Raw genomic sequence first — 20,056 nt, forward strand, 5'->3', positions numbered from 1 at the left:
CGCTATCAAAAATCGCACAAAAAACTCAAGAATTTACTGAAAATGGTTAAAATCTTCAAAAGAGTTAGCAAATTGTCACTTTTCTGATAGCATCTCTAACTAAGTAAGCATTTTGTTCTCTTTATCAGAAAATAAAGTGTTAAAGTTGTTCATGCATATGAACAAATCCGAAACTTGCACAGTAAATAAAAGGGAGTTCTCTATATTAATCATGAAATCATACTAAATTTCAATTATAATTTGATCATGAGAAGTTTCACACAAGTTTTTATAATTCTTGGAGTTTCTCTAGTCAATTTAAAACTCATTACATACTACAAGTCCTCTATTGCTTAATCCTTTCTAACAAATGCAACAACTTTTGTACAAAGGAATTGGACATAACAAACCTTGCATGCATGCCCAAATACAGAAAAAATAAATAAAAAACATGTATACAAATTTGAACAAAAATACATTTCATTCAAACCTAAACCTCATAAGAAGCCTAACAGATTTGAATTTCCGACCCTTCTTGTCGTAGAGTGGAACTGCTCGAATCCCCGGTCTCAACTCCGACACCGGTATACATGTCTGCCCTCCGAAATCATCCTTGTCCGATCTATCATACTCGCGGACTTCTATCCGTAGGAGAGCTAGCTCCGGAACTCTTAATGGAAAAGTGAACTCTTGATCCCAGTAAGGCGCCCAATCGTCTTCTATTACCCTCGTTTTGCTCTTGGTGGCGTCTAGTGGCACACCGATGACATATATCTGCAACCTCACAATCATAAGATCAAACAAAAATACTTGTGGAGTTGCAATGAATGATGCAATGATCTATCATAACTGACATGTTTCTAGTTCTAACAATTTGGAGTTAGCAAACATTTGAAGTTGGCAAATATGAGGGACTCTTAGATCATTTAACACATCAAACGATAACCTAACTAAATACAACCAAATACAAAAATCTTGTCTAACTAACAGGCATGACTATTAGTGTAGCTACCATGAAATTCTTGCATACCTTTGTATAGAAGTCCGGTGGTGAATACGTATCAAAGTGAGTGTGGCTGAAATCCAGACGCCACCCGTCTCCCATGTACACGATTACCTGTCAAATACAGAAGGGATTCATAAAGAAACTCTACAACAAGATTAAAGAATTTCAACACTTTGGGGTGGTTTAGTCAGTAGAGTGGGTGATCTTGTGATACAAAGGTCGTGAATTTGAATTCCACCGACACCTATTAGGTCGAGCTACATGAGTAGTGGTTGCAAACAGCATGAAAAAGGAAAAAAAAGATCGAGAAATTTCGTGTTGTGGCTTTCCAGTCACCTTTAACGTCACCCTCACAGGCCATGGCAATTTGGGATCAAAGACATCGCCGTTTGAATTCTTGCTCATAAGCAAATGTGGTTTCTTGAAATAACCACAGCCTCCATTCGCTCTGAAGAATCCATGCATCATCCAAAGAGATTTTCCATATCCCTATGATATCAAATAGCAATTCAACATTCCCTCTATAAAAAAGAATAAAACTCTTTCACCTCTTTAGTCACAATAATATATAGTTCATCCATCTAGAAGTCTCTCTACACATTTTCTTGACCGTATGCAAAACCGCCAAAGGCAAAAACCAAAAAGGGGAAGCTAGCTAAATGCAGCATGCATCCACAGGAAACAAAACTAACCTGCATATTAAACGCGACCATCTGCGCTCCATGCATCCACGCCATGATTGGACTAAAATTTGATGAAGTTACCCGCGTTCCCTTAGGAAACACCCTCAACAAGTGCTTCTGGGTGAACCTACAACATGTTGAAGAAGTGGAATCAAGTTGCTAACCATTAAAATGGTTGTAATAGAACATGTTGAACAACATAAACAAAACATGAGTGTTAGCTATATACCTCACGACGTCACTAGCATACAAGGCTGCAGCCCTTTCAAGTTCTTGCTCGCTCAAACTAAGCCGTCTAGCTCTGTCAATTCTGATTCTCAGCACCTGCCTCAAGCACTTCTTCTTGGCATTCCCGGCATGAATGGCAATCAGACGCTTGTATTCCGGTGCTGCCACATTGCCCGATCTTCTACCACAGTTGTCGTAATCCTCATAATCACTGTCGCTCTGATATTCTGGCTGGAAAAAAATATGAAAAAAAGAAGAAGCTTGTTATCTCCATAACAGTTGAAACAATGAACAGAAGAAACTCTGTTTAACAACACTTTTACCTTGTCATCAACTTCAGATTCAGCTTCAGTCTCATCGTCAGAAAATTCTTTATCCTTTGGTGAGGATGTTTCTCCTTCCTTGCTGTGATTGGATCCGAGATACTCTTTAGGTGGCTTTGTTGAGAGTATAATCTTATGCCTCAAGGACTCAACCGGTGGAAATTCCTCCACGCAGCCTGATTCAGGGCAATACAACGATTCTCCAAAAATTCGTATTGCCATCTAAAGACAAAAAAAAATGGAGTTCTCATAAACAACCATATCTTGATAAATTCAAAATTACAATCTAGAAAGAGTATTGAGGGCGTTTGTTACCTCTGCCACTCTAGCCTGGAGCTCCGGAGTGAGATGATCCTCTAACGTGATTATGACAGGGTAAGGCGATTTGACAAACGCGTGCTCTTTTATAGACTTGAAGCATTTGATGAGTGGCACTGGTGTCGTAAGCGTTCTGCCAATTTTCTTCAACAATCAAAATGTAGAAAAATACGAACGTGCTCGGGCATTTTGACATGACAAAGAACCTTAAATCTTGAACATAAGTGATCAGCAGAGGGATGTTAATAAAGAAGCTTACCGTACCTTCCATGAAGCACATGTACATTATCTTTGGTAGAATTGGGCCATAAATCGAGCTCGATTCCCCTCACACCATTTTCAAGAGCTCTTACAATAGGGATTTCACTACAGTCACTGCTCAACTGGTTCCCGGTTAAGTAGGAATTGTGACCTGTATATATGAAATAATGATGCAACGGAGCAGTCATGTCATGGTGTACCTGGAATTGTGCAAATTGCCAAGGTAAATATGAATTGTTACCACTTATAATACTTGCATAATTTCTCAAACAAGCTTGCTCATTTCTACTAGTCACTGTAAGTGAAATGGATTGAGACTCTCTGCAAATTTTGTGAAATCTACTTACTCCTTCAAGCATTAAATCATACACATAAGGCCATTCTATCAGATTCGTTAAGCTATACGAGAAACAAAAGAAAACCAACTCTTTATCCTATTTCACTACATTCTTGTTGCTTTTTCAGAACAACGAATAGAAAGAAAATATGGAGACACCAACTAAGCATTATAAACTCCATTTTTCTACATTTGCAGAACCAACAGTTGCTGCTAATTTGAAGACATGAGCAAATAATCCTCACATCCCTTTACCAACCTATGTTCTAACATAGGCAACTTTTAGGTAGTGCCGGTTTGCCATGACGCAATTGAGGCTGTTGCTTCAGGTCCTCGTTAAAATTGACGCCATAAATATATCTTCTAAATATATGATTTCAAATATCTAGCTACAAACAATTTGCAATCCAATAGCAAATGATACTATATATATCCTTGATTAGAGGTTCAAATTTCTCTGCAGTACAAGAAAAATGCACATATGATGAATAGGTAAAGAATAGTCTAGAGTGAAGAGTTAAGAACTTTGAATTTCCTTGCACTTTCTAAATTCCAACATATCTTAAAAGCTCCAAAGTTGTTTGAAGTTTCTCCTATAACTTCTTTGTTTGGGCCCAAAAACTCCCCCAAAATCACTATAGAAGTCCACATTTCCTCATCAGATGACAACATAAACAAAATCAACTTCAAACCAATAGATTAGAGAGATAGAGAGAGAGAGAGAGGGAGACCTGGGGATTGATAGGGCCATTGAGATCATCTTGAAAAAGGAAATAGAAGAAGTCCTCAAGGGTGAAGGCGAGGTGCTTAATCTCTTGTTGGAGGTTGTGGTGGTGGCGGCGGTGGAAGACGTGCTGCATGATATCCTGCACGTCCACGGCGGTGCAGTTGTAATCCTCCTGGTGCTGCACCATGAACTTGAGCAGCTGCTCCGCCGTCATCTGCTGCGCCCCCGCCGTGAACCGCCAGAACGCCTCTCTCACGTCCGGCGGCGGCTCCGACTCGCTGATCTTGAACTTCCGGTTGAAGCACCCGAACATCTTGTAATAATTGTAGCTCCCCATTTCCCTCTCTCTCTAACTACCTCTTTCCCTCTCTTCTTACCCACCACGCGGAATCTCTGCCTGCATGTATACATATACATCATCCGCGATTATGTATCTATAATAATCTCTATCCATTTGGATTCTTTTTCCGCGGTGTCATTCTCGATCAAAATCATGTAAACATGAATTCTACAAATCAAAAAATTCGAACAAAGAAAATTGAAGGGGAAAAAGGATGAAATTAACGTGGTTGTGGTTTTGGTTTTGGGAGGAAGAAAGTGGTGGGAATAATCACGTAACCATGAATTGTTACAGCAGAAAATTCAAAAAAAAAAAAAAGGGAAAAAGATGAAAAGATAGATGGAATGTGGTTTTGGGAAGAAAAAAGTTGAGGGAATTTGGATTGAGGAAGAAGAAAGCTAAAATTAAGGACAATGTGAGGCTGGATCCATGTTAATGCATTATTACAAACAAATTACTCACTTTTTTTTTTTCGTTTCTTCATTTTTTTTAAGGAAATAATACTGATTTTAATTATTTTAAATAATTTTTTCCCTTATTAATTTTTTTTATCATTTTTTTATGGCCTTAAATGCGTGAACTTAATTTTACACGTTTTTTAGTTTGTTCATGAATTTAAAAATCTTGACTCTATATATACGAACATTTTTGGAGAATAAATACTAAGTGAAAGTGGAAACTGTCTATGTGGTTTAAGTAGAAATTTTCCTACAGAAAATATCTTGAATTAGATAAATTATATTGCATGAACAAAAAATATATATTAACAAATCAACAAGAAGTGGGACATGCAACCACATAAATCAGTGTTCATATCTCTTTTAACTGTTTTTATAATTGTATGTCTAACTTCTTGTTGATTCGTTAATACATTTTTGTGTTCATGTAGTATATTCTACCTAATATCCTACTACATCGTTCACGAAGACTTTCGCTTAAGCTACGTAAATAGTTTCGACTTTCACTTCAATATTTTATTCGATGTAAATGTTTATTGTGTATAAAATCAGAAAAAAATTAATTAAAAGTTCGTGTATTTAAAAATAGAGTTATATGCAAGTTTTTTATGTGCTTTCAATGTATCTATTATTGAATCACTAGAAAGAGAATAATTATTTATTATAGTTGGTGATCGAATTTTAATCCTAAATCCATTAAAATTCTATTTGAACAAGTCCAACCTCTTATTGACAAATCCTGGATCCGCCCTTAATTACAATGATTCAATTTTTATTTTTATATTTCATTTTCTATGCATGCAACTTCCACCCAAGAATCTTTCTCAAGAGATTGTCATACTCATACCACCAAGTAGGCAAGTGACCGACCATCGCAATGGCTAGTACAAATTTGCTTTGAATATACTCTCTCCGTCCCACGAATTTTGACACGTTTTTCTTTTTGGGTCGTCCCACGAATCTTGACACATTTTCAAATAAGGTAACTTCTATCTCCTACTTTATCACTTTTATCACCTTCTCTCTCCTACTTTATCACTTTTATACTTTATTAACTACACACTTAAAACACTAATCTACAATTCCTTAATTTCCGTGTCGAAACCAAACGTGTCAAGATTCGTGGGATAGAGGGAGTATATTTTAAGGAATTAATTGTTGTTAATTTGTTATTGCATTTTGAATAGCTACCAATTCCAATTTTGTTTTGAATATACATTTTAGGGAATTGTTGTTATTGCATTTTGGTGTATTGTCAAGTTACATACTTCCTTCGTCCCTGAAATAAGTTCCTCTTTTTCCTTTTTGGGACGTCCCCAAATAAGTTCCTCTTTCTTTCTTTCTATTTTTGGACAACTACCCTACTACTAATAATACTTTATTTATTCTTATTTTTCACTTTTTCACCACTCTCAATACTAATTATAACACATTTTCACCTTTCCATCACTCCCAATACTAATTATAATATATTTTTCTCCATTATCAATACACTTTACCATTTTTTCTTAAAACTCGTGCCGTCCCCAAAGAGGAACTTATTTTGAGGACGGAGGGAGTATAATGGAAGTATCGAGAGATTAGTATTCGCACCGAAATACTCAAGGCGTTATGGATTGTAACTGTTTGGCTCTTGTGGAAAAAGAGGAATGAGAGTAGGTTTGATGGTGGTGTTTGGGAGGTTTGCCGACTGGTGCTTGAGGTGAAAGGCAGACTGTGGAGTTGGATTAAAACATTTAATCTGGGTGTTGCTGAGGTTGATTTCGGTGTGTGGTGTTCTAATGATTTTGCTTTGTCTTCTTGTATCAAGATCTAGGTACCTCTGGTACCGTTGATGTTCTCTTCTCAATAAAATTTTCTTGTTTTCTGATTAAAAAAAAAAAGTATTCGCACCGAAATTTATTGTACGGTCTATAATTCTTCACTTGTATTTGAAGAAAATTACTTTGCGCATTTAGAAATTTCGACGTCATTCATCAGTCACGATAATTTCGTCAAATAAGCTGGCATTGATTAGAAATTTAGAAGATTTATGTAATAATCATGCATTAATCGAACAATAAATCTGTTTAAGTAATTAAAGATGTACTTTTTTTGCCTATAATCACGCATTAATCGAATAATAAATATGTATTTGTATGTAATTAAAGATGTACTAATTTGCCTTGTTAAGTTGGGATAGCTTAAGTAGTTCACTATCTATTCTATAGTTAGTTTTTCATAGCACTTTCAAGTCGGCACAATATGAGAGCACGACGCAAACACCTACAAAATTCATAAATTTAATATTTCTATCAAAAATAGGACATAATAATTTTATACCGCATTCGTATTTTTGTAAAACACAATAATTTCGTCTAGCATTGATGCTCGAATAATGTTATACTAACACAATATATTTTTATATGTACTTATTATTAGTTTTCATATTTATTACTCCCTCCGTCCACAATTTAAAGCCTTACTTGATGTTAATTCTTTATCCACAAATTAAAGCTCTATTCTACTTTTTGTATTTTTTTACTCTTCTTCTTTTTCTATATTTACTTTCCTTTGTCATTAATGGACCCACATCAAAATACTTTTATCATTTTTATATTATATATTTACTACACTTTATCATTAATGGACCCACTCACAACACCTTTATTCACTTTAGTCAATTATCTTTATCACTTTAGTCAACTGTTCTTATATTTCATTCACATCACCTTTTTTAGTTTTCTTAGTCTCCGTGCCCACACCAAAGTGGGGCTTTAAATTGTGGACGGAAGGAGTATCAATTTGTATCCTATTTAGGGTTTGACTTTGTCTTATCATGTCAACACAACAAAAATCATCTCACTTTCTTATTGTAGTTGTATTCACAAATTGTGGTGTTTGTGTTGAAGCAGATTCTTAAAAATCAGGCTATCAAAAAGAGGAAGCCTAAGTGTTATAAATCACATCAATCAATCCATATTTAACCGATGTAGAATGAATCATGACAAACTACCACACTTTTGATTCACTGCCCACGATAGACCACACCACCATAGACGACCCGTAGCGACCCATACCATAACGCTCCGAGTGGACCAAAGCGTTGGATCGGCTCTGATATCATTTGTTACAATACCATAAATAGAACTCATACTCTACCTGGGGTGTTGTAACAAGTTTGTATCAACAAATCACATCGACACGATACTGATCCAACAGATTAATTAGATCCATCACATTAATTATTAATCCTATTTTAAGATGCTAACATGGCATAGTGTCCTTTATTTTCCTTTTCCTTTTCCTTCTTTTTTGTTAACCGCATTTATTGGAAACAAATATTTTTGAAGACACTTTCCAGCTCGAGTCAACCAAGACTGAGTCGAAACTCAAGTCTTCGTCAAAGTTTCGACTCGAGCTCTGAGCAATCATAATTCGAGCATACAAAGTTGGAATTGAACAAGAATCAAGTAACTAAGGTAGAAGCATCTGTTGATAAGTAAAACATGATTAGAAAACATATTTTCACAAAAAAAAAAGTTCACATCAAATAATTCACCTGCAAAAGGACCATATGTCCTCCCTCTTGTCTTCATTCAGTCAGAAATGAAAGACAAAACACCCTAAAACCTTTGAATCCAATCAAGTTTCATGAACAGCATTTACCAATCATCACCTTTCAATTTCAACAGAATTAGACAGTTTCTCTCAGAGGAAATTCATGGTCATCCTCAACCACCAACCTCCACATTATCCATACTTGCCTTGTTTCTTCCTAGCAAAAATGCTACTCAACAGGTTAGATGACCGTCACTAGGATGCCAAACATTAACGATTTGATCGATCTATGATCAACCCACTGATGAGTCGTCACTGCTTCTTCGCAACACATTCTGCTCGCGGTCATATAGCGACAAGTAAGGCAATCTATAGATGCATACTGTCAAAGAACACATACCAGAAGAAATGCAGAGGCTCAGGTTGCACTGAAACTTATCTCGAAGGAGTAAACTTAATCCAACTAGTGAGAAATACATATTTCCACATCAATCAAATTTTCTTGGAGTTCATAAATGAACGACGTAAATATCCATCTGACCCAGACAATGGCCAATCACATGATAAAACACATCTTCTACTGGTTCCACAGTCAGTCTTACAGAAAATCTTCAAATAGCTAGGTTCTGGGCCATACAGGAAAGCAATTTTTAGATACGCACCTGGAGTTCATATGGTTCGATGGAAGTTCTTCCAACCGTTCCCTAATTGAACGAAAAATTTACTCCAAAACTAATGGTAGATCCATAAAATCAGTCTTCAGCAAAAAACTGATGAGAATTACCACTCCTTCAAACAAAGAGAACCTACCCACCAGCAAACATCATATAAAAGAGGAAGATTCAGACCATTTCTTGAACAAATGACGGTAAAAGAACATCTGGAATCATTATAGTAAAATTAATACGCTAACCACCACCCATCGAACAATGAAGAGCATTCCATAATTTCAATGCAGTCACAACCAAAGAGAATAGTAAGACAAGAGTTACTACACCAGTTGCTCTGTTTTAAGTGGTGATATTTTCCTTATGCTCAAGCTTCCGCAAGATCACAGTATACAGAGGAATATCAATCTCAGTGCAACTTGTGATGAAATCTTTATTATTACGTAAAAAACTCCATCTATTGAGCACCAAGACTGAACCTAAAGCTACAAATTATTAGAGGCTAGATATGAGAATTTACAAGTGATATGAGCACCAACGTAAAACAACTCAAGACAACTTAGAAACTCCACTCATGATGCTGCAATGAACCCATGTTTAGGCCAATAACATGATAATGCCTGCACGCACCACCAGGACCAGCCAAGTATTTAACCACAAGCTTATGTTGCCAATCAAGATGGTTATTATCACATTATTTTTCAAGAATCCCAGCCTTCTATACCAATCTCATAGATGTCAAGCAAGCAAAGCTGAATAACCCTTGTTTTCCATGAAGTTAAACCGGACCAGACATCTTGATGTCCCTTCAGTATTCCAGCAAACTTCATGCACATGCAGAATTGCTGTTAGCACCGGATGCTGCTATATCCGGATATAAAAAGGGCAGTTGCAACTCAAAATCTTCTTCTTTTCACTCTAGCATCAGTGAATCCATCATCATGCCAGACCCGTTCTACAGGAGGTCTGTAATTTCCATCCTGCTGCTCTTCAATATTCCTAATTCTCCGTTGTACAGCCAGAGATTGATGCTTGATTCGCCCATCAAATTCCCTTTCTCGAGCATTACTTCTCTCAACAAATTCTGTATCTGGGTCCGGACAGAATCTGTATGGCCTGGGTCCATCATTCAGATGAAATCTAAAATTTTCATTATCATTGTTATAATTTGGTCGAAATGAACGGACAGGTCCTCGCCTCTCTATGAACTTTCTTCTATCATCAATGCTGCCATCACCACGAAGCTCATGAAACTTATTGGAATGTGATGGCCCATTCAAGTACTCTTCACCCTCTCCCATCTCTCGAGAATCTAATGCATCAGATCTCCTAGTATTTCTAGGAAAAAAATGTCCTGGTGAGTCTCTCCTATTAGAATCAGCAGTCCTAGGATGGATATGCTCCCTTCCAGAATCAACTTCTCTCAAGTCATTATTATGTCGTGCAACATAGGAAGGAGATCCACGCCTTCTAGCAACCATGTCATCGTGAAAACAAGGATGGTCAGGAGATCTCATCCTTCCCATCCTATACAAAGCTGGAGATCGATGCTGAGAAAGTTCTGGAAGTCCATTGGGAGATCTCCTGTGAGGAGATGACCATTGACCAGGAGAACGTGTTCGAGATCTAGCTGGGGATTTTGAGCGAATTCGAGGATAACCCTTTCTTTGCAGGGTGGTAGAGAAGTTCCTGTTCCCACGCACAAGCTGATTATCAAGTTCTTCATACATAGCTTGTGGCTGAGCGTAGACAGGATTAACAACATCATCAGATAAATGCTGCATAAACTTGTCATCATTTCGAAGTCCCATCATGTCAGCACCAGCCTCACCAGAACAGCGTCTTGGACTTGTATTTCTTGGGATCCTGTGAAGCATCTGAAAGCCCCTTGTAACAGGACCATCTCTATCTCCAGAAGAGACTCTCCTCAAGGATGCACGGCGTAGTGAAGAAAATTCATCATTCATTGTCTTCCTTCTGTTACCACCAAAAGAGGTGCCGTCTTGTGGAATATTGTAGCCATTGCGTTCAAGATCAGCATCAGAAATAGATGAAGTGTGCTTACGTCTGATTACTCGATAATCGGATTGGCCGTAAGAACTTTCTGGTGCAAAGTTCTGCTCAGAATTCCAATCACCACGGAAGGAGCCAAAACGACCAGAGATTCTCCCTTTTCCAGGCATGAAATTTGGTCTAGAATTCCTGACCGACTGATCATAGACCCTATCTTTCACAAATTTGTTTGAACCGCCAGTATAGAATTCATCTCTGTTAGGACACAGGAAAAGAAATATAAACAACATTCTTGGAAAAAGGAATAGCCTAATTAGAAGATGAAAAAAAACAAAAGGATCAAGATATATTCACCTATTTCCCCTTGGTTGCATCTCTCCATCAAAATCAGAATATCTTTCTTTTCCACTTCGTGACGTCAGTAACCTATTTGAAATAGATTTTGCTTTGAAAGGAGCTGCCATAGCAGAAGGACGTGATAAATTTATGATGCGGCTCTTATTGCCAGCATTGTTGGAATCCTTAGCAGCATCGTGGTCATTTAGACATGCTTCAACCTTAGACAAAGTCAAATCACCCTCGCCTGAGCAGTTTTCTCCAAAAACCTTAGCAGTGGCCTCACCACCAATTTCAGCATCAATCCCATGGCTTCCATCAGTTGGAATACCACAGGACACTTGGCTTTCATGCACATCTTCTACTGACATATCAAGTTGTCTATCAGGAGTGACACCGGTTGCTTTTTTCTCATCAGCTACTACTTCTGACACTTCATAAGATTCTTGCAATGAGTCTTCACTGTTAGGCTCATAACAAACACCAACATGATCTTTGATCGGGTCACCATCAGTTTCATCAAGATTCTCCTCTACAACATCTTTTTCCTTGAATAAAGATGTACTGATGCTTTGGCCAACCGAAAGATCAGAAGGCTGCAAATTTTGTGAATCAGACCTGACAAGTTTTAGATTATCATTGTTCTTTCCCTCAACAATAGGATCTCCTTCAGCTGAATGTGGTACATGCTCTCGAACCTCGCCATCTTCATATTCTTCATCTTCTTTTTCACACACAGTATCAACGGCACAATTTTGTGCAGATTCAGTATCAGAGCCAGAGGAATCTTCTTCAAGCGTTTCATTGGAAATGTCCATGTCTACCTCACCACATTCAGCTGCATCATCATTTTGGCAAAATTCAACTGCATTCTCATCAATCCGAGCCAATTCAAACTTATCCTGATCTACAACACTGGAAATCCCTAACTCGAACGGTCTTAATTGGTTATTGTCCTCCCTGATAGGCATAGTGGTCGCCTCATCAGGCTTGTCATTGCTCTGAGATTCCTTACCATGAAAAGATTGTTCAGATTGATTTACAAAATCTCCATTTGTAGTTAGTTCTGAACAAGTTGGCAACCGTGCAGGAGATATACTCTGAGGCAACAAAGAAACTGGCACGGCAGAAGAAGATGCACTGCTATCTTGATGCTGCATAACTCTTGCAACAGGTAGTGTAGCAGCATCCTTTGGATTGCAGACTTCTTGCTTGTGCTCTTGAACCACTTCAGACTTTATTGATCTACAGTCATCTAATTTCACAAGACTTGTAGATGACTGCAATATTGTTTCTAAGCTGTGGTTATTGGCACATTCTCTTTTCACAGAACTAAGCTTTGAAGATTCCATATTGGTACTGCTACAACTACCTATGCTACAGTCACGTTTTGAATTATCATCAATAGGTTCAGATTTCACAGCCCTACTCACATTCACAATGGGTAGCTGCACCTGTTTCGAACTCAAATTTGGACCGACACTAGTAAGGTCTAAGTTGTCAGATAAAGATGAGCGCTCCCTGCCAGTATCCATAAACGGGGTAGCAAGCCTCAGACCAAGCGAATCATCCATCTTGCACTCTTGTGGAGATGATTTAGAAGAGCTGGTTGTATGACCATCTAAAACATGTTTTCCTTTATTAAAACCAAGATAAGCTGTGCTCGCTATAGTCAACAAAGATTTATTATCACCACAATTATCACTCTTGTTGAATCCACCAATATTAACAAGCCCGTGAGCAAATGCATCACTACAGGTAGAACCCTCCCATACATCCATTGTCGTGTTCAAATCCCAATTTGATCGATTAGCAGATACAGGATTGCTGGAGTCAGTAGCAATATCTTTCTTGTCACGCAAAACAAGCTTTTCCTCGTGTAAACCCAAACTCAACAAAGATTCTAATTTGTCAGATTTACGGAAATTGGCTTCCTTTTGTTGATGTTCCGAAGCAGGAATAACCGATCCTTTTGGTCCTAATGACAATTCAACATTCATTTTGCCACTAGAGAGTTGAAGTCCACAGGTACCTTCAGTTTGTCCACCAACAATTTCCTGCTTTACATGTGCTGTTTGAGCAATCATGGAGCTGTCAGGAACTTCAGGTTCGGAAGATTTTTCACTCTGCACGATAACCATTTTGTTCCCTGAATCATCAAGAGAACCTAAACTAATTCTGGGATTTGCCTCCACAGGCTTGGATGCGAGAATATCCACATTAGGTAGACTCAATGGAGCAACTTCATTTTCAACTGCTGAAGCACAACTCCCCGTCACGCCCGAGTTAACCAGAGAAGCAGAATCTTTTGCTTCACTTGACGACATCCCTCCATCTTGGCCGTTAGGCTCTTCTTTTTTCTTTGAATCGTGGTCCTCCAAAACCGAAGGCTTTTCTTCTCGGGGAGGAGAACATGGTTGGAATACAGGAAATCGTCTCTTCTTTATAGGAATAGCACTGGAAAAATTAAGAGACTGCTGCTGGTGTACCTGCTGCTGCCCGGAAAATGTCCCAGACTACAGAAAAACTAACGATTTTAGACGAAAAAAAAATCTCAAACTCGAAAATATTAACAACTGTGAATAATCTAAAGATAGATGGAAAACCTCTGCATTTCCTGGAATTGACATGAGTCCAAATACAATAGCCCTGCGATAAACAAATAGATCAGAAACAAGCTCAATTCACTAAGATACTCTCTTATAATTAGGACGACACTTCAGTAATCGAAAGGGATAATTATCTATTTACTTTATTGCTCTAAATCTGTAAGACCAGACTCCAGATTACCTAATGAAAATATCAATTAATAAAATTTAAAGAATTATACTAACAAACTCGATAACAAAACATCAAATGAGAGAGAGAGAGAAGGGGAGAAGACCGAGACCGAGAGCGTTATCTCCTCCCAAGAGAATAAACACCACAAAAGAAAGGGGAAAAAAAATCTTATCAGATTCGAATGAAAAAAAAAATCTTAAACCTATCGCTAACATCTTCAACCTAGCTATCCAATTAAAATTAAAAAAATAAAAAATAAAAATAAATAAAAAAAAACTAAACATAATTTTAATCATGTTTCTCGTTAAAATACGAGAAAAACATGTAGTCCGTGAATCAGGAAATATACTTGAATCAGAAAACATAAATTTTCTGGCCAAGCAAAAACGAAGAATATAAGAAATTCAGATCGGTGGCGGACACATCGAAACAAAATCCACACATATCTGGTAAAAAGAATTACCTAGAATATGAAGAGAGAGAACCAGAGAAAATCAGAGATAGAAGAGAGAAGGAGAGAAATATGAAGAAAGGTTTGTAGTGTGAAAAGGAGAAAACTGAGAGGAGAAAAGGAGGAAGAAGACTGATGAAGGTGGTTTCCAAGTGGTTTCCATAAAAATAAATAAATGGAGATTTGATGAATTAGGGTTTGTGCTTTTCTGCAATTTGTTACTTCCACACGGATTAAATAAATAGTTAAAAGATACTCCGTATAAACTGGGAAAAAAAAATCTCCTTCAATAGGAAAATGACACGTTAGTTTCTTTCTTTTTTAAAATAATATAACAAAAATACCACAATTTTTATAAATGAAAAAATAGTACTAATAAAATTATAATTTTTGTGAACGAATTAAATATATGTTTCTATTTTTATATAATCATCATATTCATGGGCTCAAAGCCTGCAGCAGGTCTAGCAAATTTGTCGATTTCTTTTATTTGCAATTTGATTTGTTTATTTGCATAGTTATTCTTTTTTTTTTTTTTTTTGAGGAATTGCATAGTTATTCTTTAAAGATTGATTTGATATGTCCGAATACTTTAGACACGACTAAAATGTTAGAGCCTCGATAACAACTTTACCTAATTTTTCTTTCTTTTTTTCACACAATAAAATGTGAGACATAATTATGACACTCGTTAAATATTTGTACATATTAATATATGGCGCATGTATCAAATTCGAGACACTTTGATTTGTGTGAGAAGACTCGATATCCTTTCATCAACACCCACTCCAAATCACAAATTACATTCAAAAATCTTTTGTAAGATTTATCATTATCATCAACCACCTTTTGAATGTAATTATAAACCCATATCTTTTGGATTATGTATCACACCTGAGAGAAGAGATGTGATAACGTAAATTTTATACCAAACATGATATTAATATATAATAAAGTAATAAATATCACAATTAAATATATCATGTCTTATCCCATACCATGTAGCCAACGAGCCCTAAAAGAGAATGATAATTTTTTTAATACTCAAAGTTGATATTATATATATATATATAAATAATAATAGAATTATATTGTATGTATAACTATAACAATATGGGTGTCTATTTGTATATTATAGAAAAATAAAAAAATGTGTTTTTTATTTTTTATTTTGATATAAATAAAATGTATTCAACATTTAACATAATATAAAAATAAAATTTAGAAAAACTAATAAAATTTGAAACTTGTGATATAATGAATGAGAAGACCTTGTGGTCTCTCGAAGATGGTTGGCTGATTATGGGCGGTTGAAGAATTAGAATAAAATTTTTCTTTTTATGATGATGAGGTGGCGACCGACCAACCCTCAATTGATCATTGTTATTTTCAATTTTCAAACTAAGTCTCCTTTAGCATTCATCTTAATTACCAATTATATATCATTTTGATCATGGCGGTTGAAGGATTAGAATAAAATTTTTCTTTTCATGATGAGGTGGCGATCGACCAACCCTCAATTGATTTTCAATTTTCAAACTAAGTCTCCCTTAGCATTCATCTTAATTACCAATTTTATATCACCCTAAAATAATTTATTAACATTTATTAAATAATTATATATCGTTATGAATATTAATACAATTGCCACCAACATTAAATAATTACATTTCTTTGTAAAAAAAACATCTATTTATTATCTCGCGTAGAATTGATATCGCTCATCCATGTTCTGTAGCGTCTTCCCCTCCTGTTGCGCCTCCAGTCATATCTCTCTCTCTCGTCTCCCGCAAAAGCGTTCTCTCTCGTAAGACCTTTTTTCTCCTTGTGTCCAGATTTCTACCGCACCTCTGTCTATGTCTCTAGCATCCATCAAACAATCTCCTCGTCCTACATTTTTACAATGTGTCAAGCTTGAATCTCGGTGAATTTTTACGTAGTGCCATAGCTTGAATTTTGGTAAGGATCTAGTTACGCTCACGTAATCAGTATTCGTATTATGAATTTTTGAGTTGGGCTGGTGATGTATGATAGTTTACCGGTTAATGCATCAAATAAGACTTTTCTTAAAAGCAAATATTTTTTTAAAACTGTGATTTTTTATTTGTAGACAAGGCTTTTCTTAAATATATAGATCAAACTTTTTTCATAAAATTAAATAAAATTCTTCTTACAAGTAAATAAACCCTCTCATTCATATATTGAGACCATGTAAGTCAAAATTTTCATAAAATCAAATAAGATTTTTTTAAAATTAAATATAACTCTTTATTTGTAAACGAGATTTTACTTAAATAAAATACTAATAGAGGAATATGTAAAGAAAATCATTTACAAATTCCTAAAAGAATGGCAATAGTGTACATCTTTGTTTATCTTCTTCTTGTTTTTTTTTTTTTTGGGTGGTGTTTTAAAGAGGGTGGCCAGACACTTCCAAGCCTTAACTATCAGAGACGCGTCACCACCAATCTGTGGCGTGCCTAGTATATTGAATATATACCATTTTCCATTGTTGGACTAACTACCCATTTTAAATAATAGTACTACTAATATTAATTTATGTTAAAAAGTAAATACAATACTTGCACGTAACTTATATATGGGGTTTTGTTTTTTTGTTTTCTTAGGGGAAAAAAAAGAGTAACTATTATTAAATTAAATTGGAACCAACAATATCTAGAAGTCAATTAGGAAAATCGACTTTTCAAATCATTACATCAGAAGAAGACAAAGAAAAACGAGCAAGCGCATGAGCTGCTCCATTAGCCTCACGACGAGCATGAAGAAAATTTAAAACAATGTATCGGTGGGTATGAGCGTGAAAGTTCTCGGGCAATAAAGATGACCGGAATTTAATTATCATATTAATGAATGAATAATGACGATTGAATTTTTCTAAAAATGAGTTATATATAAACGCGTGCCGACACGTTCACTTCGACAGCGATGCCCCAATTCCAAGACTCCCCCCCCCCCCCAACCCACCCCCACCTAACTTTTAGTAGAAAATTATATTTTAATAGTAAATATTCTTTCTCCAAATTGACCGGCAAAGAGATTGCCAGATTGGAATCGTGAATTAGGTTCTGATGATTTTTTTTTATTCATAAAAATGTGTGTGCACGTTATGATTGCTATTAGCATATTGAAAGAGTAGACATATATTGAAAGAGTAAAGCTCTCTCTTTAAAATCTATCTATATCTATATAATATATAAAAGAGGAGTTTTTCCCTCCATCTTTTCCCTCTCTTTTTCTCTCTCTTCTTCCATCAATTTTTTCTTTTAGTTTTTCATAATTTAATTCTTTTGTAAATATTGTCAAATTTAATTCATTATTTTTTTTCAATATGCACCTTAAATTTAATACTATTGTATAAAAACATCAAAAATAAATTTAAAATGAATATGCTATGAAAATTTTAAAATATTTTATTTTCTCTCTTTTCATTAAAATTTTATAACTTTTTATTTATGTTTGTATATGAAAATATTTATTATGACGCGTAACTCTATAATAATAATGTGTAAATGCTAATTTTTGTTATTGAATAATTTTTATTATACTTTATGCAAAGTTGTTAATATAATTTTTAAATTCAAGATTTTATTGAATAATTGACGTTAATTATTTTATTTTATTTTATTTTTAAAATATATTTTATATTTATTTATATTTATTTAAATATATCGTTAATTTCGATGTTCGTCGTGCATCGCACGAGTGGACGTTCTAGTATGTCTAAAAGAGGAATAATTTCATCATTTTTATCTTCTTTCTATTAGTTGGAACAGTATTCTGTCATAACAGTTGATTAACTGAGCGTTGAAATTTAGTACTCCTTCAAATGAGAGTTCGATACCCAAAAAATTGATAATTTTACTCTTATTATCCATAATTATCTATGAAAAATCAAAAGGAAAATAAATAAATTAATGACTAGAGTTGAATGTACAATTTAACACTATATTATTATTCCCTCGGTTCACGAAAATGAGTCCTACTTATCATTTTCTTTTTTGTCCATAAAAAAAGAGTATCATTTAACTTTTTGAACCATCATAACGTATATTTTTTCCAATATTTAATTATAAATTATACTTTTATTTCACTTTTTAATTAAAAATATATTTTTATTTTATATTTTTGTATTAATACTATTCTTATAAATTGTATTTTTATTTTACTTACACCTACTTTCATAATTATCTTAAAATTTGTGTCCAATTCTAAATGAAACTATTTCTCCTGAACAGAGGGAGTATAAAACTTAAACTAAAACACACATTTATTATAGAGATGGATCAAAAGAGTAACATAGGAGAGGAGGAGTAAATCTTTTTCTCCATTTTAGGAAATGTGCAAAAATATATAATTTCATAATATTACTCATTCCGTAAGGAAAGGAGAGTATAATTGGTGTAGTAAAAATGTGTACATGAGGTTTTTTAAAAGCAAAAAATAAGGCGTCAAAGACGTAATAATTGATTGGACTTTCAGCTTTACTGTGCCTAAAAGTCCAAAAATTCCAGCCCCACTTCACCAATAATTGAAGCCTACGCCTACTAAAAAGTCTCGCAATTAAAGCAAATTTAACCGTTGATTCATTATGATTCATCACCTTTGATTTTCTTGCTTTTTCTCTCTTTCTTTTCCCCCTCATAAGTGATGTATAAATACACTTGGTTAGAGGAAATAATCAATCAATATTTTATCAAAATAAATAAATACATTCGCAATCAATTTTGGTATAGACTCTCTTATCAAAAAGCTCATTGTCATTATACAAACCTATCAAGAAACTTTATAGTTTTTACATCATTTATCTTTTTTTGTTTTTTTTATTGATGAATGAACATGAGGTTTTTTTTTAAGGAGAATTAACATGAGGCTGGAGTCACTTGATTATCCACAACCAGGTTGTGCAGTGCTGAGCATGATTCCTATCTTTCTCTCTCCTCTCTTTTTTTTTGACAAATCTCTCTCTCTACTTTTGATTCTCATTTCACGTCTTATTCCAATTATTTCTTTTTATTGGAAACTAGTACGCCCGATTGCACGGTTTGTTTAAATAAATATAAATATTCAACATAATCAAAATATAATAAAATACTAAATATATTTTATAAAATAAAATAAAATAAAATAAAATAATAAATATTAATTACTCAATAAAAACTCAAATTTAAAAATATAAATTTCGAACTTTATATAAAGTGTAGTGGTAATTATAGTTATTAAAGAATTGGAAACATAAATGTCAAAACATAAATTTTTTTTCTTCTTCTTCTTATCGAGGATTACACGTCATAATAAATAAATCTTTCCATACACAAACATAAATGAAAATTTACAGTTGAAATTATATTTTTAATATATATAATTAATTATTCATCTACAAAGTTATATTAAAATTAATACAAAAAATTATTTTAAAAAAGAGTTATATAATGAACCAATATATTTTCCTTCACCTTTGTTACATTCTAAACTATTATAATTAAAAAACATGTAAAACACAAAACATGATACCCACTTATTTCTCTTAAAAAAATTATATGAAATCATAGCAAAAAAGGATACAATCTATATAATATATAAAAGAGG

The 20,056-nt window shown here is 34.6% G+C and overlaps 2 protein-coding genes across 4 annotated transcripts; both read right to left on the reverse strand.

The window, feature by feature from the left end:
• Positions 1-196: 196 nt before the first annotated feature.
• On the reverse strand, positions 197-4,665 carry LOC131005706 (phosphoinositide phospholipase C 6-like). The gene is made up of 9 exons (XM_057932744.1): positions 3,867-4,665; positions 2,802-2,998; positions 2,535-2,670; positions 2,220-2,441; positions 1,898-2,127; positions 1,678-1,795; positions 1,322-1,474; positions 1,010-1,096; positions 197-753 (listed from the first exon to the last, which is right to left on the reverse strand). The coding sequence occupies exons 1-9, from the start codon at positions 4,197-4,199 to the stop codon at positions 460-462; spliced, it is 1,770 nt and encodes a 589-aa protein (XP_057788727.1). The 5' UTR covers positions 4,200-4,665; the 3' UTR covers positions 197-459.
• A 4,457-nt stretch (positions 4,666-9,122) lies between these two features.
• Positions 9,123-14,666, reverse strand: LOC131005708 (uncharacterized). 3 transcript variants are annotated; one of them, XM_057932746.1, is made up of 4 exons: positions 14,462-14,666; positions 13,824-13,866; positions 11,236-13,733; positions 9,123-11,136 (listed from the first exon to the last, which is right to left on the reverse strand). In XM_057932746.1, exons 2-4 carry the CDS (start codon positions 13,845-13,847, stop codon positions 9,765-9,767), a joined length of 3,894 nt encoding a protein of 1,297 aa, XP_057788729.1. In that variant the 5' UTR covers positions 13,848-13,866; positions 14,462-14,666; the 3' UTR covers positions 9,123-9,764. The 3 variants fall into 3 exon arrangements, with proteins under 3 accessions (XP_057788729.1, XP_057788730.1, XP_057788728.1); XM_057932747.1 differs by having other exon boundaries at positions 13,969-14,662; XM_057932745.1 differs by having other exon boundaries at positions 13,824-14,662.
• Positions 14,667-20,056: the final 5,390 nt, after the last annotated feature.

This window comes from Salvia miltiorrhiza, chromosome 1 (genome assembly GCF_028751815.1).
Source record: "Salvia miltiorrhiza cultivar Shanhuang (shh) chromosome 1, IMPLAD_Smil_shh, whole genome shotgun sequence".
NCBI lineage: Eukaryota > Viridiplantae > Streptophyta > Magnoliopsida > Lamiales > Lamiaceae > Salvia > Salvia miltiorrhiza.

Bases quoted from the DNA above. Each gene is read 5' to 3' on its own strand.
- LOC131005706 (XM_057932744.1), bottom strand. From the start codon at position 4,199: ATGGGGAGCTACAATTATTACAAGATGTTCGGGTGCTTCAACCGGAAG. The intron at 2,999-3,866 runs GTCTCCCTCTCT...GCACAATTCCAG, and splicing joins ATGGCCCTATCAATCCCCAG to GTACACCATGACATGACTGC. The intron at 2,671-2,801 runs GTACGGTAAGCT...GAAAATTGGCAG, and splicing joins GTACATGTGCTTCATGGAAG to AACGCTTACGACACCAGTGC.
- LOC131005708 (XM_057932746.1), bottom strand. From the start codon at position 13,847: ATGTCAATTCCAGGAAATGCAGAG. The intron at 13,734-13,823 runs GTTTTCCATCTA...GTTTTTCTGTAG, and splicing joins CAATTCCAGGAAATGCAGAG to TCTGGGACATTTTCCGGGCA. The intron at 11,137-11,235 runs GTGAATATATCT...GTGTCCTAACAG, and splicing joins ATGCAACCAAGGGGAAATAG to AGATGAATTCTATACTGGCG.